This window comes from Zonotrichia leucophrys, chromosome 17, assembly GCF_028769735.1.
Source record: "Zonotrichia leucophrys gambelii isolate GWCS_2022_RI chromosome 17, RI_Zleu_2.0, whole genome shotgun sequence".
In the NCBI taxonomy this organism is placed as follows: domain Eukaryota; kingdom Metazoa; phylum Chordata; class Aves; order Passeriformes; family Passerellidae; genus Zonotrichia; species Zonotrichia leucophrys.
In genome coordinates, this window is record NC_088186.1 from 6,962,902 (window position 1) to 6,989,007 (window position 26,106).

The 26,106-nt window shown below is 44.4% G+C and overlaps 1 protein-coding gene across 1 annotated transcript in view; it reads left to right on the forward strand.

Moving 5' to 3' along the window:
* BRINP1 (BMP/retinoic acid inducible neural specific 1) overlaps nucleotides 1–26,106 on the forward strand; it is a 92,684-nt gene that overhangs the window by 56,134 nt on the left and 10,444 nt on the right. The window contains exons 3-6 of the mRNA XM_064727492.1: nucleotides 9,400–9,590; nucleotides 15,355–15,524; nucleotides 16,766–16,871; nucleotides 24,315–24,551. Of these exons, the coding sequence (XP_064583562.1) occupies nucleotides 9,400–9,590; nucleotides 15,355–15,524; nucleotides 16,766–16,871; nucleotides 24,315–24,551 (704 nt within the window). The remainder of the gene's footprint in view (nucleotides 1–9,399; nucleotides 9,591–15,354; nucleotides 15,525–16,765; nucleotides 16,872–24,314; nucleotides 24,552–26,106) is intronic.

Sequence of the window (26,106 nt, forward strand, 5' to 3'; positions counted from 1 at the left end):
CCAATAAATACATCAATATGAAAAGGTCTAGTTTGTTGGGTGTTTTTTTGTGGATTTATTCTTTGTTTTGGTGTTTGGGTTTTTTTGGTCAGGTTATTTTTGTGTGTTGTGTTAGTTTTGTTTGGCCCTTTCTTTGTTTTGTTGGAGTTATTTGTAGTTTTTTCTTGTTTTCCCCTTTTCCCCCCCAAACCAATTGGTACAGCACCAGACTGCATGGTTTGGGGCATTTTTTCTGTCTGTCCCACATGTTCCTATACAGCCTTATTTGTCTCAGCATCCTGGTGTCTTGGCTTCCCTTCCAACCTGTTGTTGGCTGCCCTCATCCCCCTGGACTTGTGTGCAAAGAAGGGAATTGAAAGAAGTGTGGAGAAGAGAACAGTCATGCCAGCTATCCCAGCTTTCCTCAATAATACTTCAAATTCCTTGAATGACTCAGATGTTTCCATCCATTGCTTCAAAAGTGCTGTTCTTTGAAAGCTTCTTCTTGACAGCTCCTTGACATTCCAGGATCAGCTTGATTGTGAATTCTGGGTCAAACTTCTAGAGACAGAAATCCAGGAGACCCTGCTATGAAAAATGATATTTGTGTCATTGTTTTGGCAAGCAGAGAACTCAAAATGCCTGATTCACAGGTGAGTTTCTCTAGGCTATGTCAGGCATTTTAATGGGAGAGCTGCTCCTGCTGCCTGTCCTGTGATTTTTATCCTAATTCACAGTGAAGGACTGGGTGTCTCTGTGCTGTCCATCTCGGAGCACAGAACCCTGCAGCCTGTTGGAACAGCTTCCCCAGCAGTTTGATAAACCATGTGTGCTCTGGGTGAGCTTCCAGGGAGCAAACAGCTCTAGAGCACAATGTTTTCTGTTATTAATAACGTTTGTTGAGATGGGAACAATGATGGGAGCTCTTGGAGAGATGTCACTGCTGCTTCCAGCATCTCCTATCAAGGCCATGGGAACTGCAGGGGTTCAGAAGGGCTGTCAGCCCAGTGTGGAACAGCTGAGGTGGTGTCAGCACTCATGGTGGTAGTTCAGGAACACATAACCATGGAATGATTCTATGTAGGTGCTTTTATTAAGAGCTCTGGGTGTCAGGGGACACAGACCCAAATCTGGCCCACCATGGTTTCAGGATGAACATGTTTTATATTCTATAGTTTTATAACTTACATATTGATTATTAAACTTGTTCTATTGTGTATATTGGTTTCATCCAAGCATGGATTTCTCATGATCCCCCTCAAACCTCAAACCTTCTATTGTATACATTGATTGCATCCAAGCATGGATTTCTCGTGGTCCCCCTCAAACCCCTAACATGGTTTCTCATGATTCTCCTCATGACTAAACAATAATTACATCTAATTACTAAATAATCATCACATCCAACAATCATATCATTTATCATATACTGATTACACAGGTGCAGTTTCACATGATCTAGCAAAGACAAGGCCTAACATTTCCCAGGGCCTACCCTTAACATTTCCCAAGCCTAACTTTCTTTCTAACTCTCCGAATTTTCTATTATTTTAAAACCTTCCACTGTCAATGGGAACCCCCACCAGCACATCTGGGGGGTGGCTGATGCTGATGGAGGCTTCTGTTGGGAAGGGTCAGTGCAGTGCTCAAGATGTGGGGTTTTTGGAAGCAAACATGCACAAATAACCTTACAGGGAGAGCTGGGAGATGAATGTCCACGAGCTGTGTGCACTGGAACTGGTGGGTGAGGTGGAAGCATTGCAGCAACTTATTCTGGAGGGATTTGGGAACAGATCCACTGAGGGCTGGGGAAGGCAGCTGTGCTGAAGAAGTTCAAACGTTACTGTGTGTTAGTGAGGATGCAGAAATCCATTACCTAGAGGTGATCCCAAGCAGCTGAAAAGGTCCAAACCTATTTTACCATGTTTTCATGTGCTTGGATTTGAAAATAGGGTTAAGAATTACAGCCACATCCTGGCCATGATCACATTTAATAATAAACAAACTTAATAATGATCAAATTTAATGACCTATCTTTTAACTTGTTCTTACTTATGCTGAATCACTCTGCTTTGAGTCTCTAATTTATGTCAGCTTTTCTTCTAACAAATTGATCTTTTGGGCACCCAACAATTTCATGTTGCTTCCTAAGAGACCCAAATGCAGTCCTATCCTAAGAGCAAGCACAACATTTGGAATAATGTTTGTCTGACTGGATTTTAATTCAGTGCTGGCACAACCTGTTTACCAAGGGGCTTTCAAGGTCACATGAAATTCCTCTCACTTTGAAGTAAATTTATTTAATTTTGATTCTTGCAACTGTCATATTGTTCTGGACCCCTTTTTTACCTCCCACATCTCCTCTCTCTAAAAAAAAAGCCCTCAGAGCTTTCAACTCTGTAACAATTTGATATCTTTAAGAAAATGATTAGAGAGATGAAAACAAAACTCTGAACTGCTTGCCAAAAAAGGGGGAATATTTGAGGTTTCGGACCCCTCAGCCAACACCAAGCACAGGGCCAAAGGACAGACCAAGGGGAAAAACAACAGGAGATCGTTTCTTTGTCCTTTGGAACCAGGTGGAGGAGGATTCAAACTCTGATTGTCCTCCCCTTTCTTCAGTCCTACCCAGGTAAATGCCCTTATAGCAATAAAGCTGCTGCAGACAGCACAGCATTTATCAATAGATCAATAGTCAATTTATTTATCTCATTCACCTGCCAACTGTCATAAGTGAGCCTGTCTGCTTGTCTGGTTGTTATGCAAAATGCTGTTGGACTTTCAGCCTAAGTGATTTCTTTTTCATACTTCTCTGGAATGAAATTTTTAGGGGTTTTTGTTGTTTTATTTTTTTCTCTCTTTCATGGCAGAGTTTCAGCCTCTGTCTAATTTGGATCTAGTTTAAATCTACAGACTGGAGGTTTTTTTAAATAGATTAGGGGGGACGAGTGCCAAACCCTCACAGGAAACTAATTCTTGCAGGTCCTTTGAAAAGCTCAGCTTTGAAGAGTGACTTCTTCATGCTGGCCTAGATAGGGAAGAGGCTGAAGGAGTATTGCACTGCTCAGCCTGGGGCTGTCTGGCATTTTGAGGGCACAGACTGGAAATGAAATATCACTGACCCCACCATAATGACAGATACCCCGCACAGGCTCCTCTAAAGCCTGATCTGGCAGAACAAGATAAGCATTGTGGTGCTGTTGTCATGCTCAGCCCTGTCCCTTGGCTTTGTTTGCAGCATCCAGGGCTCACAGGAACCTGGAAGAGCCATCATCCTGAGGACTGCAGATAATCAGGGCTCTGGCTGGGACAATTGGGCTGGAAAAAGGAAAGGCAGAGCAAGACAAAACCTCCAAACCAAGAGCTCTGTTGTAGGAGCATCTGGAAGGGCTCTGGAAGAGTTAGGGCTAACACAGCTCTTGTTTCTTACCCAGACAAGGCTTAAATCTGTCTTGTTTGGTTCACACTCATTCTGACAGCTACTAATATCTGTCTGCAGCACACACAGACATTTCCAAAAATGTCTGTCTTAATGATGGGGAAGTGCTTGAAAGAAAACAGGGGCAGAGACACCAAAATGCCAGGGAACATCTCTCTGACATCAGGGAGTCCTGCTGACATCACAGTCAATTATGTGGGCAATATGCCAAGGGGAGGGCATGAAATAATATTTGTGTACTGCTGTTACTGCAGAGTGTGCTCCCATCACCTTTGGGAGCAATGGGTGACTTTCAAGATAAATTGTATTAAAAAAGCAAAGAGCCATGGAACAGGAAGGAGCTGTTGCCTTGTCCTTGTCCAGTTCCCAGGGAGGGATGGGGCTGCTGCTGTTTGAGTGTTCACTTGGTGGGATGCTCTGAAGGATGGATATCCAGCACCTGGAGGGGCTGGGCTCTTCTGCTTAGGCTTTGTTCAGTGCCTCTGCTATTTTTTTTTCCATTTTAAAACTGTCCTGTTTGTTATTTAACACATTTAATTTCTTTTTTTGTTTCAAGCACCAGCCCTCAAGGTCTCTGCTGAACCTCTTTCCTCACTTACATGCTTTGGTTGTCTTGGCCATGTGGAGATAGAGAATTTAATTTGCTCTGATGTCGCCTCTCCCTCAGACTTCCCTCCCTGGGTAGAGAAGCTCCTGCCCTTGGATCCTGCTGTTCTTTCTGATGGTGGGGCTGCATGATGTACCTATTCCAGCCTCTTGACTTTTCCTCCCTCTTCTGTAGGTTTTTTCCCTCTTTTTCTGTTTCCCTGGAGGATCATAGTGCTAATGAACTCTGAGACATTCCTAGTGGCTCTTTCTGCCCCTGACATGCTGGCCTTGATGGAGGCTCATTAATGCAGCTTGAAGTGGCAGTGTTTTCTCATCCTCAGCCCTATTCAAATAAAGTGTGTCCCCTTGCTGGTGCAGGCAGGAAAGCCCTCAATCTGTGAATGTGCATCCTTGAGGCAGCACTGCACCCTTCATCCCTCTTCCCTCTCATCTCCCTTCCCCTTTCAACACCTCCCATCACATTCTGCCCTTAAAGAAGCTCCTCTGGGTTTTCTTTTGAGGACCTGGAGGGCATTTCCTGGCACAGCCCAAATTCCCTTAGGGCTCCCTGTTGACACAGAGCCCCAGCAAGTGCCTCACCCCACTACCCTTGGGTCAGAGTTTCGCCTTATCCCATCTCCCTCAGGGATACTGACCCTTCTCCTCCTTGCTGAGAGGTTTCTCACCTTCCCAAAGCCATTCAGAATTCAGGTTCATGGGATCTCCCCTGAGGATCAGAAAACTCTGTACTGATCCCAGCTGTACCATGGGTTGCCCCCTAATCCCAGTGGAGTCTTTGCAACTTCTTCACCTGGAAAACGAGTGATGCACACGGCAATATTTCTCTTTTTAAAATGCCTCAGCAGCTGTCGAGGCCTCAGCTCTGTATCCCAGGTGGTTGCACAGAGATTTTGGTGCCACTGGTGGCTCAGAGAAATAAAGAGTGAAATGCAGCCCAGGGTGGTTTTGTGAGGAAACCATTTTGCACCCATTATCCACAAATGCAAGGCCTTGGTAAATCCTCCCAAGAGCCACAGGTGGAAGGATTCAGTGATGACAAACAGACAAGAGTATTGCTTACCTAACCCAGCACTCTGAATTCATTTTGGCTGATTTTCTGCTTCTACAGAAAATGCAATTAAATCTAGAGTTGAAAGCTAATAGAAAACCTGTTCTTGGAGGTGTTTCTTCAGAGACTTCAGGAGTTTCAGGCTGTAACATTCCCTAAGGCCAGTTCTATGCTGTTCCCTGCAAATATAATTTTTTTTTATGACCTCAATAATTCTAAATTATTTCAGTAGCCATATCTATTAATGTTAAGTCTATTTTCCAAAACTGTACCATAATCTTGGCCTCAGGTGCATCTTGCAGCAGAGGGTTCTGTAGGTTGCATGGAAGATTGCTGGAATTAGAAGTTTGCTTTCCATGTAACATATTGAAATTCAGTGAGCCAAGTTTAAATTGTGTTTTTTGGACTTTAAAAGGGAAGCTTAACAAGGCCCTATCATTTGTTTGACTACTGAGGTTGGAGGAGATGACCGTACTGGTGTTCCCTTCCTTTGTTTCCAATCCCAATGAATCAACAGCACACAAAGAGATAAAACAGCCAAATGCTATGTAAAACCTATAAAAAAAGCCTGAAAAATGTCACTAAGTAAATTCAAATAATGCATAACTTAGAGGGAATTGCAACTGGTTCATGGATATTCTATGAGCAGAAGATAAACATCTAACTTAGTTGCATAAATTATTCATCATAACATATTTGCTCAGCTTTTCTTGTCAGCTGGGAAAGCCACACATCCAAGCACAGGGAGAGCAGAGCAGAGCTGGGCTTTCACCTGATGATGTGCCCTGGGAGCAGGAAGATTTGGGGAGGGATGGCATCAATAACAATTGGGTGGAAAAGTCTCCTTCACTGTTGTTGGGATCTCTGCTGCTCAGAGTGACCCTGAGAAAAGTTGGAAAGTCTCTTTTCCCAGCCTGGTGCTTGAAGAAGGAGTCAGGGCTCTTCATTTCTCAGTCTCAAGGTTGTTTATTGTGTCTTATCTATAAAAAATTTTCTCCTGCCCTGCCGAGATCCACTCAGTAGGACAGTCCAGGCACTCTGCCTGCCCCCAGGGCAGTGTTATGTCTTTATACTAAAAACTACATATACAATGTTTACAATTACCTTCCAATACCTATCATCTATGTTAGACAGTGAGCTTCTACTGTAATCCCAAAGTGCCAACATCACAGCAGAAGATGGAGGCCAAGAAGAAGAAGGAGAAAGGCTGGGCACACCCAGTTCCCTCCATCTTGCCTCCCTGAATCCCCATACCAGAAACCCCAAAATCTACTTTTCCACCCCAAGATAACTTCACTATTATTCTGCTTAACTGTTGTGGCTTGCTGATCTTTTATATAAGGTTGGTAATTTGCTCCATGGGTCATAATCAAACCCACAGGCGTTTTGGGCTCTGTGCCAGGGTCTCTGAGCCCCCTGGCAGGGGTCTGGGCTGCTCAGGACAGCCAGAGGGATGTTCTGGGTCCTGACAACTGTCATGCTTTAGAGGTGGATTCTGCTCAGGGCTCTTCTACTGCATTAATGGGGACGGGGATTGTCCCTTGGCAGCAGGAAAGGCTGGAGATGTGACAGTGATTCCCTTTAAACTCCTGCTTTTGCCTCCTGCCAGTGGTGTCAAAGGGTGATGTTGGACCTGATGTAGATAATGAACCCACTTTCCCCTTGGACACATTGTTTATCCAAATGTCATTCTTCTTTCCTGCCTTCCTTGCCCATCACTTTCCAGTTTGCCCTGAATGGAGACACTCTGGATCTGATATTTCGTGGAATCCTGGAGTGGTTTGAGTCAGAAGGGACCTTAAAGCTCATCCCATCCCACCCCTGCCATGGCAGGGACACCTCCCACTGTCCCAGGCTGCTCCCAGCCCTGTCCATGGGCACTTCCAGGGATCCAGGGTCAGCCACAGCTTCCCTGAAGGAGAGCCGGGCTCAATGCCTGACCAGCTGCACATTTCATCTCTTTGCTGCTAAATTATCCATTGCAAAGCAGCAAAACTAAACTCTCTGTACTTTATTGGGAGCATGAAACATTCCCTCAGCCCTGCCTGAAAATGTGCCGGCTCTGGGGTGCTCTGTTCCCTCCTGACTTTGTGGATACTGCAGGAAGCAGGAATCTGAATGTGTGCTTGAGTTTTACAGTAATTGTCTCTTTGGAGAGGAAGCACAGATGACATTCTTCCTATGCTTACTAGTTGTGATCTTTCTGATGGAACATGGGTGTGTCTATTTATTTATTATAAAACTTGCCTGTCTTTGAGCATCCTGCTCTGCCTCTTCCCGTGCAATGAAACTGCTGAAGGGACCATTCCTTCCTCAAAGGGGATTACCTTGTGGAGCAAGGTCTGGGATTGGAACTCTAATCTGGGATGATTGGAGAAACCTCTCTGTGGTGTCAGAGAAAAACTATTTGTCTTTCCTTTAAAGTTTTGTCTATCATTAAAATCAACTTTTACACAATTCTGGGACAGCAGAGAACACCCTCTGCTCCATAAAGGGAATACATTGGTGATGTATTTATTATCTGCAGACAACTTGGGAGCAAATGATCTGTTTCAATCACTCCTTGTGTTAAGAACACATTGTATGAAGGGGTTTTTGCCTTTTGACTGAGGTTTTTCTAGGAAGGATGGATGTTTCCTCAGATTGCAAGGTTTGACACTAATGACTCTTGTAATGTAGTAGGAGGTGTGTTTTGTTTTGGCATTTTCACTTGGCTTGTGAAAGCAAGGAACTACAGAGGGGGCATTAGCTCAGGTGTAAGGAGATATTTTGAAGTAAATAGCTGGCACTTTGCTGTTTTGATGAATGTAACTGCTGTCAGGCAGTGTGGAGTGTTGTGAAGGGGCACAGTCAAAATAAATACCTGCATAATTACATTAAGTCAAATAACCTAACACACGCAGAGTGGACTGAGTATAGAATCAACCTGGGCAGAAAAAATCTGGTTTGTGCTCCTGGCTTTGCACTGAGTCTCTGAATGTGCCTGTGTGTCAGGGTCTGCCAGCCAGGTGGGGTTGGTGTGCTGGGAGCACACTCCCTGAGGGGAAATGCTGCCTCAGGGCCAGGGCCACACAGTGTGAGGAATTTTGTCTTCCCCAGCCACTCTGATGGAGCCCTGGAGATGGCTGAACTCCAGACTGGGATGGGAAATGGGGAATGAACTCCTTGTTTGGCTTTGCTTGCCTGTGCAGCTTTTATCTGCTGTTTATCTCAACTCATGAGCTCTCACTTTCACCCTTCTGACTCTCTTCTCTAGGAGGCGTGAGTGGCTCTGTGGGGCTGAGCCAGGTGGGATTAAACCACAACACCTATAATCTAAATAAAAAAATTTGTCTTAAATGCAAGTAACAGGAATGGATGGATGAAAAGTGACAGAGAAGCCTGTGAGCTGATGGTCTGGGAGATAGCTGAAGATAGAGCAGGTGCATTGTAGGAGAATGGGTATAAATAACATCCTCTCCTTTAAGGAAGGCTTTGCTCAATATTTTTTGAAAGACATTAATAGGTTTCTCATTTTTCAGGTGCTCAGCTGGTGATGTTTCAGAGGCCTGATTTTTAGATTGCAGGTGTGCAAGCTTTTCTCTAGGCATTTCCCTCTGTGTCGTTTCAAAATGGATACCTGCAATAAAGAACTGCTTTTGCAAACATTAACTTTATTTTTTTCCCAGTTGCTCTCAGTTTAAAAGCATGGATTTGAGAATCACTTTCTTGGTTGTTTTTTTTTTCTAAAACATGAACAAAACCTCCACTTTCATCCTGGACTCTGCTTATATCTGAATCCATCCTTTTACATTGTTTATCTCAAAAATTGTCTTCCAAAAATGCTCTTTTGCCACACTCACGGTGCTGAAAGATGAAGATGTTTGGACAAAATGTATTTTCTTCAGCTTTGCTTTGCTACAGTGTGCCAGGAAGGCTTGTGGGCATTAGAGATATAACAATGATCAGCTTGGGCTGGATCTGTGGTCGAGACCATTTGCTGACAGAGACCAGAATTTGCTGCTTTATGGAGAAGTGAAGGTGTGGGAGGGCGAAAAGACCAGCCTGCCTTTATTTTAGGGCAGTCCAGCTCTCTGACAGACGCCTCTGATGTCTCCAAGGGCAGCTCCTCACCAGCCTGATCCTTGTAGTGTATGGCTATTGTTCAGTAATGTCTCACTTTTCCTCTTCTCCTCCCTTTTCCTCTGTCCAGCCTCATGACCTCATGTGTGTATCCACATGGGGATGTCCAACAGGACTGGCCCCTTCTCCACCCCAGTGACTCCCCCTGCCCCTCCAGACTGGGAGCCTGACCCCTGTTGTGTTTTCCTGTGTTGTGGCGCAGGGAGTTTGCCCGTTGGAAGGTGAGGAACACAGCCATCGAGAGGAGGGATCTGCTCCACAACCCGCTGCCCCTGATGCCCGAGTTCCAGAGGAGCATCCGCCTGCTGGGCAGGAGACCCACCACGCAGCAGTTCATTGACACCATCATCAAAAAGTACGGCACCCACCTGCTCATCTCTGCCACCCTGGGAGGTAGGTGGCACCTGGGGCTGGTGATGGGGGGTGGTGTTGGAAAAATACCAATATAACCTGATGGGATGTGCCTGAGCTTGTCTGGCCCTTGCTGCTGAAACAAATAGTGTTGTTTCACCCCAGAGACACTTTTGGCTGGCTAAAGAGGGGTGCCTAGAGCATGGATCAGGCTCATCTTGGTGGTGCCAGCCATAAGGACAAGAGGAACAGGCAGAAAGTGATGCCAGCTGAAAATGAGGAAGAATTTCTTGGGAATATTGGAACAAATTGCCCAGGGAGGGTGGGGAGTCTCCTCACAGAAGATATTCCAGAACCAGCTGGATGCAGTCCTGTGCCATGTGCTCTGGGATGACCCATAGAGCAGTGAGGCTGAACCAAATACCCCAGTGTGGTCCTTTCCAGTCTGAACCACCCTGAGACTCTGAAAGCAGTGGGGCACAGGCCAGGCTGCAGCTCCCTCTCCTGTCACAGACATCTTTTATGAAAAATCCTTTCCTTTGGATTTTTCCTCCTGAGAAGCTGGGAGGCCTCAGGAACAAAATGTAAACATTGATTATCTGCTGCTGTGGAATGCAACAGGTGCATCTGTGATTGTTCTCATGTGGTTGTTTCTAATTAATGGCCAATCACAGTCAGCTGGCTTGGACTCTCTGTCTGAGACAGACGCTTTTGTGATCATTCTTTTTCTATTCTATTCTTAGCTAGCGTTCTGATGAAATCCTTTCTTCTATTCTTTTAGTATTGTTTTAATGTAATATATATCATAAAATAATAAATCAAGCCTTCTGAAACATGGAGTCAGATCCTCGTCTCTTCCCTCATCCTCAGACCCCTGTGAACACTTTCACACCCTCCCAAGGAGCCTTTGCAAATGAATTCAGAGTGTGAGGTGGGAGCTGTGCCCCTGTGCTGCTCTGACCATGTGTGTCAGGAGAAACACGTCCCTGTCCTGCCATCCCTGCACCACTGCCCTCAGCTTCACAACAGAACCTGCCCATCCCTCTTTTTCACAGGATGAAAACAAATGCAGGGTGGGAAAAACATCCTTTCTTGGTGGAACTGGAGGAATTTTAAAGAGCTCCAGGAAAAGGGAGTTCAAGGAGTTGGGCAGGGAGCGTGAACAGAGGGGAAGAGATGGCCGGAAGGCTGAATGCATTAACATGGAGCAGGCTTCTGGAAAAACAGCAGTTCAGTAAAATTCAAAATGTGTATGCAAGGGCTGCAGAGAGGTCTGTGTGTGCACAGAATGTGTCAGGGATGACATCAGAGAGAGCCCTGTAGGGCCATGAACTCCTGAGCAGGCGCTGCTGGTGGTGCTGCAGGAACATTTGGAGGGGTGAAAACCAGCAGCTCCTATTGATGTTTACTCCTGGCTCTTTTTTCCACTCTGTATTATTTTCATGGCTCTTTTCCCCCTTTGGGGTGTGCCCTTCTTTCGTTGAAATGCTTTTCTTCCAAGAACGACTATCTGTGAGAAGGATTCTGCAGTGGTAAAAGCTCAATTTTACTTCAAAATTTCTTTTGTTGCTTCTTCTAACGTACCTAACCTCCAGCCTTGCCACATTGCTGTGTTTGGAGTGAACTTTGAGGAATTTCTGGCCATCTGTCCATTCCCAGAGCACTGTGCAGACACTGGGATGAGATTAGATGTGTGCATGTGGTTCATGCACAAATTAGGCAGGTAGGTAAATTGGCACAGTTCCCCTGAAGTCCAGTGGCCTCTGGTGTGGTGATGTCCTTCAAAGATCCTTGGGCTGCTCTTTCAGTCCAGGCACCCAAACAAGTCCATTCCATCAGCAAGAAATGTGAAATAAAGGAGGTTTCCAAGCATTGAAGAGCAAAAGTGACTGCTTTCTTCAGGCCTTAATGAAGTCTGGGTGAAGATAAACTGCTTTTTATTGAGAAATTCACTTTTCAAGACCGTGTTTTACAGAGCCCAACACAGCCAAGTAGAGATTTTTATTTTTTTCTGCTGGTTTACTTTTTTTCCATTGACATTCCTCTTTTCCTTGCCACTCACATCCCTGAAAACTCAAAATAAGAAAGACCTTTGATGGTAAAATATATTTTTAATTTTGCCTGGCTGAGGTTGTAAATTATTCACGGGGGCTTGTTTCTTCCCCTGATTTTACAACACAACAACTTTAAATATGCAGAGACTTGTAATGAGAACTGGTGTTGGAACTAAACACCCCACAAACCCTGAGCATGGTGAGCAATGGTGGGGAGAAAAAGAGGATTTATCTTGGCAATGGCAGTCCCAGGGAAAGTGTGGATGAAGCTGGGCATGCATCATGCACGGAGGACATGTTCTAATTGTATTTTGCGGGCTAAACAAGAGCTCATAAAAAAAAATAAAAATCATGCTTTATATTAACAGCCAAGGCACAAAAATCAGGACTTTTTAATTCCAGCTTGGCTCATTTTCACTAGAGGAATGCTGAGGAATGCTGAGGCTGGAATCCTTGGCCAGAGGGCAGGCAGGAAGCCTGGGTGGAATCAGCATCTGCTGTCAGATCACCAGCAGATCTCCTCTTGGATTTGGTCCCTACACAACACGAACCAGGCACTAAGAAACTCAGCAGAGAAGAAAAATCTGTGCTCTGGGGCAGTGGGGATCAGTGATTTCCCTACAAAAATTGTCGTTTTTTTCCCCTCCAAAGGAAGCAAACAGAGAAGTCCATGAGTGATGATGCTTTTTCCTGAAGGAGCAGTGACCTGGCTCTCCCAGGAGCTGGGGTGTCCCCAGCAGAGCTCCAGGCAGTTCTGCCCTGGGTTGTGGCTGTTTGTGGCTCAGCCTGGTGCCTGAGGAGGTGGCAGAGAGTGACAAACACACAGGAATATTGGCTGGCTTTGAAACGCCAGCTGCTGCTTGGTCCCCAGGAGGGTGGGACATGGAGCAGCACCTGAACGCTGCAATTTTCACACCTGGCCGCAGGAGGAACAGCTCTGGTGCCTTTCAAACCCACAGAGCAGCCAGTGAAAACCCTGCTCCAGCCTGCTTCTGACACAAAGGCACTGGTGAAGGGTCGCTTTGAGGGCATCCATGCTCTGGGATGGAGCGCGCAGAGCTGAGAGCCAATTTTCAGGAAAATCCCTCAAGGAAAAACAACTTTGAACATATCATTCACTTAATTAAAGGAGAAATTAAGACTTAATAATGCAGGAAAATTCTGTTAACCTCTCTTGATCCAAGAGTTGCTTTCCCATGTGACCCCTCCATGGGGATGCTGTGCTTTTCCAGCTCTGCACAGAGCTACACAAAACAGGTTTCCAGCAGCAGTGTCCCTGCTCAGCACCCCTCAATCCTAGAGACAGCACTGCTCCTTCAGGAAAAAACCATCATCACTCATGGACTTCTCTGTTTTCTTGCTTTAGAGGAAAAAAATTGACAATTTTTGTGGGGAAATCACTGATCTCTGCTGCTCCAGAGAACAGATTTCTCTTCTCTCTTCTCCTTCTCCTTCTCCTTCTCCTTCTCCTTCTCCTTCTCCTTCTCCTTCTCCTTCTCCTTCTCCTTTTCTCCTTCTCCTCTCTCCTGATTTTTATGCCTTGGCTGCTAATATGAGGCATGATTTTTTTCCAGGAAAATTGTTCTTTTTTTCCCCCAGTTATTGGTGCAATTGATGAAGAGTTGATGGCTGTGCATTACAGCTAAGAGTAGAATTATCCCAGATCTTTCTTCTCCTGCCACAGCCTCACAAAATGGTGGTGGAACATTTCTCATTTCTCTCTGCTGCATCTCCTTGCAGTTAAATGCTTCTGTTACATGAGAGATCCAGAAATTCTGGCTCAAAATACACTTTCCCACACTTTATCCAGCCTCCTAAGTCGCAAATGAGTTGATTCATAAAAACTGAAAGTTTTTTATAAAAAGTTCCTTCAAATCTCCCTGAAAACCACAAAGAGATGAAACTCGAAAATGCATTGAGTGGTCACTGCTCCTCACAGTAATCACAGACATTTTATTTATCCCCTGTGCCTTTGGCTGTTTGCTGTATTCACCTGTTGTGCCTCATCAGATGCAGGGGGTTCAATCCTCTGGAAGATGGATTGGCTTTGTTTGTGTGGACAGAGCCTGATGTGGCAGAGCCTTGATCCCTGCCAAGGTCTCCTCACAAGCTCAACACATGAAAAATGGTAATGGTGATAAAGGAAATCAAAGATGGTCATTTTCCAGGGAAAGTGCTTTTGTGAGAGGCAACAATGATGACATTGTTACCACCACAGCTTTGATAGTGGTGGAAGGCTAGTCTGTTATTTTTAACAAAATATTAAAGGCAAAGTTTTACATTCCTAACTTCTCCACTTAGGTCCTGCAAAACTAATTAAAAGATTTCAACTGATCAATTCTTTTGATGAAAAGTACCTTCTTTCCACAAAAAAAAAGAAAAAAATGTGAAATTTTCATCTCAAAGCCAAAGGCTGAATACTCAACATAACTATTGCTTGAAAAACTGAAATCTAATACAAATATTTTGATTTTCTGCCAGAATATTTTTGGTTTGTTTTCAGGCATTTGGCTTTCAGATAAAAGCTGGAAAATTTCCAGGGAAAGTGAGGAGGAGGGCTTACTGGGATTTTGGGTTATTTTTTTTCATATATGCAATAAAAGAAATCATTTGGATGAATCAAATTGTTTTAGCTAATAAGAATTTTAAAGAAAAGTAAGTCCTTGTTCTTGTAAAAAAATTATGCAAATATGATGAAAAGTGAAACATTTTTTGGCCTTGAAAGCAGTGGTACATATTTTTTGGACCATGCTATCACTGCCAGAGGCAGTGTATTCATCAGTGCTTCATCTATCAAACCAGAACAAGCACCATTCTTCTCATTAAGAGAGTTTTGTAGAAATGGCACATTCCTCCTCTAGTTGTGTCTACTCTTCATTTATTAAATCCAAGTTTCATGTGTTAAGGATGCAGGATGGCATTCCACCTTTTAAGACCTCTCACAATTCCAGCCCTTTGTTAAGAATGGACTGGATTTTAATGTGTCTCACCCAGCACAAATTGGATTATTAGGTAAATAGTCCTTCTCAGCAGCAGAGACCTGCTTTGTTACATTAAGGTCTCTGCTGATGTTTGTCAGCTCTTAACCACTTCTCTCCCAGATTCTCTGAGCTTACCATTTCAAAATCACCTGCTTTTGTCCCTTATCTTGTATGGTATTTTCACATTTCCTAGACGAGACTCTGGGAGACGAAAGAAGGCAGCAAGGGTGGTTAGTTCAAATTTTCTTATTTGTGCTTTCCTCTGATTAATTCTCTTTACTCATCCCCTTTCCCCTCCCCTTTTTCAATACCACTGGGAGCTGAAGAGGTCCAAGTAACATTTGTTTGTCCACTGTACCTACCTGCACACTGTGTTCTACGTGCAATCACCATCCATCCCTTCTAGAAGTCAGGTCAGACAGGGACTTGCACAAAGTGAGATCTTCTCCTGTCAGGTGTGCATCATCCTAGAGAAACTGCCTCAGGTGGGACAGATGGGCTGAATCCTTTGTGGCAAAGCTCTGCTGGCTTGAAAAATGTCCAAAATGTTGTCTAGTCAATTCAGTGGAGCTGCTTTACTTGTCTGGTGGACTCAGCCTTGCTGTCTGAATAGCGGAGGAGGTTTCTCTATGTCCTCCTATGATGCTGGTGAGGAAGGGTGGATTCCTCCAAGAGTGCTCTAGGTGTAGGACTTTTCTTTCTTTAGGTGCAGGAGATGACACCATTTTCTCCCTGCTTGCAGCCTGAAATCTCCTTTTCTCCCTGCTGCAGGAGAGGAGGCCTTGACCATGTACATGGACAAAAGCCGCCTCGACAGAAAGTCAGGAAACGCCACCCAGAGCGTTGAAGCCTTGCACCAGCTCGCCTCCTCCTACTTTGTAGATCGTGATGGCACCATGAGGAGACTCCATGAGATCCAGATCTCTACCGGAGCAATCAAGGTACCACATCCTGCCTTAGGAAGAGGGAAAAGATTGTCTGCCTTGAGTGGATTCTCTAGGGATTTAGGGCAGGGCTTTGCCAGACTGATGTCTTCTTTGAGCACAAGTTGTTTTGTTCCCAGGGTTAGGTTTGCTCTTATTCAATTGAAGAATTGATTTCCCCAGGGTCACTAATGTCTGGAAAGAGGTGGGCATTCAGTGTGGTGGTTGTGTAGGACAGGAGATTTCAATAGTGTGACAGTGACTTCTGGAAGGGAGAGAGGGGGCAGAGGAGCCAGATCAGTGATGGAGGTTGGAAGGGAAAGGCAGGTCTGTGAAATGAACAGCTCTGTGCCACCTAGGAGTGTTTGTCTCCTGGGGGTGTAAGGCTGCAAAACATCTCAGCTGAATTTGCTACAAGAAATGGTGAAAAACTCAGTGTGGCATTACTGAGGCTTCTGGAATGAAACGGACTGAGAGACAGCTTGGGGGCTGCAGCAGGAAGGAAGGGAAGCTGCTCAGAGAATACAAAACAGGGAAAATGGCTCTGCAAAGGCTGCCTTCTCTGAAAGCAATCATCCTGCACTGGGCAGGGATTTTATTGTTGCTGAGTTCACTCCAGGGAAGGTGATGTGGATGGAGTCGTCATTGTTAGCCATTTCTGAAAGGTTTCAGCTCTCGTTATTGTTCTGTGCTGTCTCATGGCTGAGGCTGTTCCCTTCTGGATGGGAAATTGTATTGAGATATTGAAACAGTGACAGCAGATAATCACCCGTGGTGAATTCCAGGAGGGCAGGAAACCAACAGCAGCAGCACTGCAGGTCATCTGTGCCTCCATCCATCCTCAGCACAGGGCTGCTGTTCACATCTGTTGTGGGAGCACCAGGAACCACTGTGGGCTGGCAATCCATCTCTGTTTCTTGCTTTCCAATAAGAGAAGCCAGGGAATAATTCCTCTACAGGCTTCTGATGTTCTCCAATGGAGATCCTCTGTGAGAAACATCAATCTGCAGGATCCCATTGCCAAACCTGAGGTACCCTAAAGAAAGCAGCCACAGTTCCTTCTGATTTTTCAGCTTGAGACTGCACCAAACATCAGCAGTGTCTTGCAGGGTGGGGCATTTTTTCCCAATTAGAGAGGATGTGTTTTGGGTTATATCAGCTTGTGACAAGGAGTCCTTGAATTAAAAGATTTAAAAGCCTGGGGAAGGTGTGGTGCTGCTGTCAAAGGGAACATTCTCTCTTTTCTACATCCTCTGTAGGTAACAGAAACTCGGACCGGCCCCCTGGGCTGTAACAGCTATGACAATCTGGACTCTGTGAGTTCTGTCCTTCTGCAAAGCACTGAGAGCAAACTCCACCTGCAAGGTAGGGCCCAGGGACCAGGGAGGGGGGTGGAAATGGGACAGGAGTGCCCTTTTTCTGAGCCTTTCCCCCTCTTCTCTTTGCTGTGATTCTGCTATGTCTGGAAGCTCCCTGCATACAAGGCTCAGCTGAGCAGAGCTAGGGCTGACCCCAATGAAGTGTCTCCCTCTGCCACTGAATTTTGATGGACTTCTGTGCATGATACACACACCAACATTAAAAAAAAAGTGACCTCTTCCATCAGTTTTGAAGGAGAATTCTGCCCACGTCTCTCCGTCCCTCCCAAACTGCTGATTTGTGTAAGAGGTTTGCAGATCAGCTTTCGGGGCTCTCTAATGACCGTAATCTTTGGGAAAAGTCACAGAGGTTTTATTTGGATGCTAGAAGCCATGGCTTCAGTCCCAGATGGGGAGCTAGTCCAAAAGTCAACAGATAGAGGTCATGGCTGAATTAATAAATAAATACATGCTGGTTAGCAAGAAGTCAACTTCAGTAGAAGGAGGAAATTCACTGGGCATGTAATTCATGAAGGTTATTCCCAAGTTTTTGACAAAATAAGGATATGTGGGATTTAATTGCTAATTTGCCCAGATGGTTTTATTTCTCAAATCCTTGTACTTGCACAAATTTTAATTTTTCAGATGAATGGGCTACATTACATCTTCCGCTTTGAGTATAATTTGGCAAGTGCTGTTTTAATCTTTGGTTTCACAGAAACTGGGTTTCATTTACCAAGTAATGTTGTGGATATAATATTATTGTTGTTATTATTTGCCTTTAAAAATAATATGCAGGTTGTTTTCACTATGGCAGTGATTATCCAAATCACTGAGTTCTGGTTCTTACCTAATTAACAATAAGCAGTTTGAGGGGGTTTTACACTGTGATGATAGCTGCTGGTAATGAAAACCCAAGGATGACACATGAGATAAGTGGGGAAGCAGCTAAATCAGTAGGCAGCTTGGGTTATAGGCAGACAAGTGGGTAAATCAATAGAGTGCTATTGGTTATCTGATCCTACAAGAGAGGAGATAAACCAAGGGAGGGGGAAGGAGGAGGAGGAAAAGGGAAAAATTTGAGGGTGTGATCTCTGATGGGAGCAGACAGAGAACCTTGGGGGCCAACCACACATGGGTTTGATGGAGCTCCATGGCTGAACCCAGTGCAGGGAGAGGATGGAGCCAAGGCAAAGAGGCAGCGAGGGAAGGGAGGAAGGCAGGAGCTCTTCCTAATAGAACAAAGTGACCTTTAAAGCTCCACCTGAGCTTTCTACCTAATCTGGAGTGTGGTTCTTGGGATAATTAACCAGGATCCTTCCTCTGCTCTGAGAGGCCTCATTACAAATTAGTCACAGGGCTGCAGCAGGTAATGGATCGTGACCAAGTCTCCCCTGATCTGATTAGCAGCCGAGCATGAGCTGCTGACAGAAATCCATGTTCCTGCCTTTGTGTCACTCCAGCTCTGAGCCTGGCTCAATAAAGGCACTTCTCGTGACGATTTCTGTCTTGCTGTCCAGCTCTGGAAAATGGCCTTCAAAAAGTATGCACTTCTTCGGTTGGCAAGGGGGGATCAGAATTTCTCTGTCTTGATCTTCAGCTAATGATCCAGCCATGTGGATTGGGAATATTGCTTTCGGGGAGATGGATCATGGTGGGTTTTCAACTGAAGTGCCCTGTAGGTTGGCAAGTGTGATTCGCGGTGGACTCAGTGATCTTGGTGGTCTTTTCCAGCCTAAATGATTCCATGAACCCACGTAGGGTTTGGGAATGTTGATTTTGGGGGAGGACTCAGTGATCATGGTGGTCTTTTCCAACTTAAATGATTCCATGAACCCATGTTGGGTTTGGGCAGGTTGATTTTGGAGGAGGATGGTGCAGGGTGTCTGGTGCTGCACTTGGGACAAAAAATAATCACTAATTTATAAACTAGTTATATACATAATTTATAATTTATATATAATTTATAACTAGATACTAGTTATAAACCAGTATCCTTGTGGGCCTAGCATGCATGACATGTTCTGGGGTATGTATATACATATATATTTATACACAATATTTATCACAGAAAGTCTCCCTTTTTCCCAGCCCTCCCTGGAGCAGGATCCCTGTGGTGATGCAGGGCAGGGTACCAGCAGCTCTACAGCAACCTGCTGGGATAGGGGGATTTGTGTTCCCTGGACAAGTGTCCTGTGCAGAAATTGGAAAATTTGACTGAAAAAAAGCAACATTTTGAAGAATTTCAGGAACTCCAAATTTCAGAGGCATGGCTTGTTGTATCAATACTGTTACTGACAGTATATGTCAATAGAGCATTGCACTATTTCAGTGAGGTACAATCATTCTGTGCTGTTCCAAACTGTGCAACAATAAACAGGAAATGTTGCATATCAGGTCATTTTCTACATCAAATGTGGTCATATATTATAATACTATACATAATGCATGTTGTATACAATACTTACATTAAATCTATTAAATTTCAATATTTAATATTATATTGACATATATGTGTAAATACCCTTATATATTATACATCTATAACTACATAAAGAGATGTATTATATACCTGCATAGCATATATGATAGCATAACATTAGAATTTACATTACAATTACTATTAAAGCTTTTTCCAAGATGGAAAGAATAGTAATGGCAACACAAAACATTTCAGCTTTTCACTGCAGTGAAATGAGGGAGTATGAAAAAATACATTTAGAAAGTCAAAAGTGCTTTTGGAGTCAACATGCTCTCGCAAAATGCTTCAATGGAACTGCATTTTCAACAGAGAACTCTTCTGTGGAAAATGTTTCAAATAGCTCTAATTTAGAGCTGGGAAAATTTACCTCTTTTAATGCAGGAAGCCTTTTATATACAGTCTAAAGCCAAACATCTATCTCTAATAGTTTTTCTGGGTGAATTAAGGACATGTTCCCTTGTCAGATACTTCATATTCTGCCTGTAGTTATCTAAGACAAACCTATACCAAATCTGTGCTGCTCTTCATTTTTAAAGAGGAACTTCATGCTTTACAAAGTGGCAAAATTACCCCTCTAATCAATAAATTACCTTCAAAACTAACATATCCAAGTCAGCAGCAAACTTCCATTATACATCTATTGGCAGCTCCTGAGGCTGCTGTTGGGGATGAGCCCCTTCCTTGTGCCCCCTGGCTTGGATTGAGGGATTGTCCCCATGGAAGTGGTCCAAAATCCCAGTTTTTAAGACCAGTTTGCCCCTCTTCTTGGCTGTTGATATGATGTTGTTTTATCAGTAGACAGCGGTGAAATATTGAATATATATATATATGGGTTTTTGGATGTTTGCAATATCCAAAGAAATTTCTTAGAGAACAACACAGCATTTGGGATATTTGGGATATTTTATTAGGGTTGTGGCTGGCAGCAGGGCTTTTCCTGCTAGCAGTGGTGCCTTTATATTCCTTGGAATTACAGCTTTCCTGCTTTACAGGTAGCAACAGAAGTACCCACAGCAGTGGTCTCAAAAGATTGATGCCATCTGTGCTTTACTGACAACCATAACCCACTGAATTCCAGCAATATTTAGTCCCTGGGCATGGGATAGAGCTACACATGAAAGAGAGGATGCCAGGATGAGGTGTTGCTGCTGGCACAGAGCTTGTAAAATCTCTTGCTGATATCCAATCACAGAGATGCTCAGAACTAAAGTAAAAAAAAAATCATATTAATAAATTGATATGAATATAATTGATATGAAAAAAAATGAAATGCTCTTGTCTGGGGATGATGAAGAATCTGTGAATATTTACATGTATATCTATAAAATACTCCTGCGGAAATAGGCACAGCTGTATTTCAGCTGTGAAATTTCTGGTTTCTTCCACAAGGCAATTCCTGGCTGGAAGATGTGAGTCACCTGTAATCCCAGCAACCTGTTTAAAGTCAGGGGTTGTGTTTGGAGTGGCTGGATTTGGGTGGCACTTGTGCAAACACAGCTCTGAGTGTGGGCTTCTTGTCAAATGCTTCAGGAAACTGGTGGGTTCCAGCCAAAATGCTTTTCTGGTGAAATTAAGTATTTATATAAGTATTTTGTTGAGTTGGTGCTAAGTGTACAGAAGTCTGATTGCCCCTTAAACATGATATTCTTTCTTACAAGAGGATATTTTCCTGGAATTTTATTTTTTTTCAGAAACCATGAGTCTTATGGGAAAAAAGCAAGTATCCATGTGAAGCACTGCAATGTTAAAACATGTTGTGTTTTGGAGATTACAGGGTATTGACACTTCTGCATCTGCTGGAATGCCCCTTGCAATGGGAGGCACTTTCCTTGAAACTTCAATTATTTTTTCACCCCTATTCCCTCCAGAAAAAAATAAAATTTAAAATCTCTAAAGCCAGGATCATTTGTAGCTGGTACCAAGCAGCTTGTTGTGCTTTATCCAAGTTCAAATTCAAAGAGAAACTGTGGAGAACTGAAGAGCCTGAGGTAATTTGATCATATTCAAACAGCCAGAGCAGGTTGCTCCTCCATGAAGCAGAGTGGAAAATGTGTTCATGGGACTTGGACCATGAATGAAGAGTCAGTGCACATCAAGAAGTCCAGCTCTGCTCTCATGTGAGCTTGAAAGCTCAGTGAGTATAGCTGCCTTCAGGCTCTCTGGTCCCCTTTGTGGATCAGTTCTCCAACAGCACTGCACTCTCATTCCATCCTGAAGGAAAGTTTGGGATCCATCACTAATATCAGTGTGAGGATTTGGCAAGGGACCATCCCTCTGTAGTGGTTGTTTCAGATAAATCATAGAATTCCAGAATGGGATTGGAAAGGACCTTAAAGCTCATCCGTTCCACCCCTGCCATGGCAGGGACACCTCCCACTGTCCCAGGCTGCTCCCAGCCCTGTCCAGCCTGGCCTTGGGCACTGCCAGGGATCCAGGGGCAGCCACAGCTGCTCTGGGCACCCTGTGCCAGGGCCTCCCCTTCCTCACAGGGAACAATTCCTTCCTAATATCAAATCTAAACCTATTCTCTTTCACTTTAAAGTCACTCCCCCTTGTCCTATCATTACAATCCCTGGAAGAGGCTGAGCTTCAGGACCTTCTGAAGACAGCAGGAAGAAATCTGAGCTTCTTGTTGAGACACATCTCAGAAAAGACCTCAAAGGGATCTCAAAATAATGATCCTCTGCAGGCCAGTTTGATGTGTTTGCAGTGATGCTGTCCTGGCCAGCTCTTTGTGTGTTCCTTCCAGTCCCCAGCAGCATTGCAGAAAAGGCAGCAGGATCTATGCAGAAGTGTCCCTGGGCTGGAAATCCTTCCTTGTGCCAGTGTCACAAACACATTCCCAGCTGGAGGGTGCTCCAAGCCCATTCTGCCTGGGGGCTGCCAGTGGGGTCAGGCAGAGGGGCAGCTTGCTGCTCACCCAGAGCAGGGCAGAGGGACCAGGGCTCCCTGTGCCTTCCACAGCCCTCTGAGCCCCCACACCTGCTCTTCCAGAGGGACCTCATTAAGGCTAAGGTGCTTCTCTGGATCCAAATGCAAAAGGGTAATGGGGGTCCCAGGGTCACCACCTGCTGTTTTTCTCTTGTCTGAGGTGAACACAACCCATCAGAGACAGGCCTGCACTCCTGAAAGGGGTCACAACCCTTTTTGCCATTCCCGCGCGCTCTCATCCTCTGAATTATTGTCTGATTTTCATTCCACTCCAGTGAGCTGTCAGGCATGGCTCTGGTAATGCAGCACAGCAGAAGCACAAACAGATGGGTGATTGACCCACATGCCTTCATTACAGTGCAGCTCAGCTCTGCCACAAACCCCTCACACTGCCACAAACCCCTCACAATGCCACAAACCCCTCACACTGCCATTCCAGCCCTGCCCTCTTCCAAGGGGCTTCCCTGTCAGAACCCGGGACATTCCTCTGGCTGCCCTGGGTGATTTGACATCCTGGCAAGGGGCTCAGAGACCTTGGCACAGAGTCAAAACCACCTGTGACTTTGATTTTAGCCCATGGGAACAATTACCAACTTTGTGTGAGGAGTTACAAGCCACAAGAGTTTGAGTAGAATGTTAGTGAATTCACCACAGGGTGAAAAAGTAGAATTTTGGGGATTTAGGATGGGGGTTCAAGAGGCAAAGATGCAAGGATCTGGGCATGTCCTGTCCTTCTTCTCCTTCTTCTTGCCCTCCATCTTCTGCTGTGGTGGTGGCACTTTTGGATTGCTTTAGAATAGAGACAGACTGTCTAACATAGGTGATAAGTATTGGAAAATTATTGTAAATAAAGTACATGTAGTTCTTAGTGTAAAATGTTAACACCACCCCAAGGGCAGGGACTGTACCACAACCCAACCTGCTGGATAGAGCTCAGCAGGTCAGAGAAAGAATGGAATAGATAAGGAAAAATAACCTTGGAAAGCAGAACAGACAAATCTTGTCTTCTTCTTCAGTCACAGGGCTGGGGAAAAAGTCTTTTTAATACCTTGGGGGTCATCTAAACCACAGAAACCTGAGAGATCCCTGAAAGGCTTGGAGTTATTGTCCCGTGCCTCGTGCTCCACAGACACTGACAGGGGCTGACAGGCAGCACTGGCCAGGTAGGAGCAAACAGCTGGGAATCCTCAGGGAGATCCACAGGGAGTCTGGAGGAGGCTGGCATGGAAAACCACGTACACTGTGCACAGGGCAAACACTGAAACTGTTATTGCATCTCTGGTACCTGAGCAAGGAGGCACTTACAGTGCTGCCTGCACAGATGGATGCATACACAAACACTTGCCATGCAGAAAGGGACAAGGGGATAGATCTCCCTGCTAATGTAAGTCTGCCAAGCAACACTGAAATCATCGGCACTAAATCCATTTGCACTTTTATAGGATTTGGCAAGTAGCCTTCCTAGCAGGGAGCAGGCTGTGAAGGCTCAGGTACCCAACTCCTGTATTTATGCTGTGGGAGCTGGGCACTTAACTCTGCAAGGGACTTTTATAAATCCCTCTCGTGGTATTTTCCTTTCTTCTGTTTTCTGTTCCTTCTTATTTTCCCTTTCAGTGTGTATTTCCCTTTTTTCTGTGGAACCAAACCCATTTAGTATCTCTCAAAACAGGTCAGAGCAGTATTGCTTCTGAACTAGCACTTAGTTTCAGGACACAAAAAACACCATATCTGGGAATAAGGGAGGTTTTGCATTCAGAGCCTTGTGCTGGGATCTGGGAATGGGGTGAAAGGGTTTTGGGGAAAGGGAAGTTTCTTGTCATCCTTCTCCTGCAGAGGACATGGGCTCTGTTCTCAGCTAAATCACTACTTGCCCTAAGGAATGCAATTTGTATTTTCTTTACTCATGACAGCTTTTAATTCTTCACCATAACTTTCTCAACCTGTTAATGAAACTGGTTTTGAAAAGAGGAACAAATACCTGAAATTACTTTTTAATTTACTTTTTTTTCATCCATAACCCTGTTGCTCTCTCTCCAGGCCTCCAGATCATCTTCCCTCAGTATTTACAAGAGAAGTTTGTCCAGTCTGCCTTGAGTTACATCATGTGCAATGGGGAGGGCGAGTACATCTGCAGGGACAGCCAGTGTGGCTGCCAGTGCTCCGAGGAGTTCCCCCAGTGCAACTGCCCCATCACCGACATCCAGATCATGGAGTACACCCTGGCAAACATGGCCAAGACCTGGACAGAAGCCTATAAAGATCTGGAGAATTCAGGTAACTGAGAAAAACTTGCTTTTTCAATTTGTGGCAGGTTACAATCTGGTAAAAAACCTTTTATTCCCTCAGTATAATGCTCTACTTTGGCCAAAAATTAGAGGATATTGAACCCAAACCCAGGATCTTAGTCTTGAAAGTCTTGCCCTTTTTTTCCTCTATTAAACACACAGACAGGAACACACACCAGACATGGAATTATGTGTACAGGGATATTTTCCATGGAAGTATGTGTACAGGGATATTTTCCATGGAAGTATATGTTTGGTTAAAAATCTGATTTTTCAGACCAAACCATCTACAAATCTCTCTTTTAATGGTTCTACAGAGAAACTTCCACGATATGAATGACTCCATGTTCTCAGAAGGCTGATTTATTAATTTATGATATTATATTAAAAATAATGTTATGCTAAAACTATACTAAAGAAAGAGAAAGGATACATCAGAAGGCTAAACAAGAATGATAATGAAAGCTCCTGACTGACTCCTCAGAGTTCAACACAACTGGCTGTGATTGGTTATTAATTAAAAACAATTCACATCTTTGGATAAACAATCTCCAGACTACATTCCAGAGCAGCAAAACATGGAGAAGCTGAGGCTTCTCATCTTGCCAGGAGAAAAAATCCTGGAGAAAGGATTTTTCAAAAAATATCATGGTAACAGGCTGGGTAACCCCAGGGCAAACCAGAAATGTGGATTTCAGGAGCTTTTGCCAGCTCAGTACCACACAAGTTTACAAGGATTACTGGCAGTGCCTGCCAGCACAGTCACTGGTTATGTTAGCAGTTGTTAGTTCTGGCACAGCATCTTCACAAAAGGTGCTCGAGAGCCACAGGTTGGTCTCAGCAAACCCCTTCCCATCCCAGGGGATCTAACCCAGCACTGAGAAGGTGGGAGCCCATGGAGAAAGGAGTTCCAGCCCCACATTCTGTCCTTGCTGCACTCAATCCCAGCACAGGCCAGGGTAGATAATTATATTCAGGCTCCCTCCCCTTGAGATTTGAATGGGGGAAGGTGTTTTTCATTTGCCATGTTAAAGTGACATATTGCAGTGCAATTTCTGCCATATTCCACCCAGGGCTGGAGGCTTTTCAGGGCTAGATGGAGTGATTATCTTTATGTCTAAAGCTGCTGCATCTGATTCATCACTTTGATGCATCATGCGTGAACTTATCCTCTGAGATAGAAGTTGCTATCACAAAAGACTGCAGTATTAGTGTTTTGCTTCTTTGTTTTAATAAATATTCCCAATAACTAGAGGATTTTCTTCATTATGAACAGCAGAGGAGAAATCTCTGATGACATCTGAAGGCTTTTCCAATAAAGTGGACTGAAAGGCACAGGAGTGCTCTGAAAGCAAATACCATTTTGCACAGGAAGCCACTGAAAGCCCAAAACATTTGTATTCTGCTTCTGGTCTGTGTTGGATCCTCTGTTAATTTAAAAAAATTGTGCAGGGCGAATCAAGAGTTGCTGTGATTTGGAATAGTATCTTCAAAGTCAAGGAGGCTGCAGTGAACTGAAACTGCTTTGAATCAGCTCAGGAATT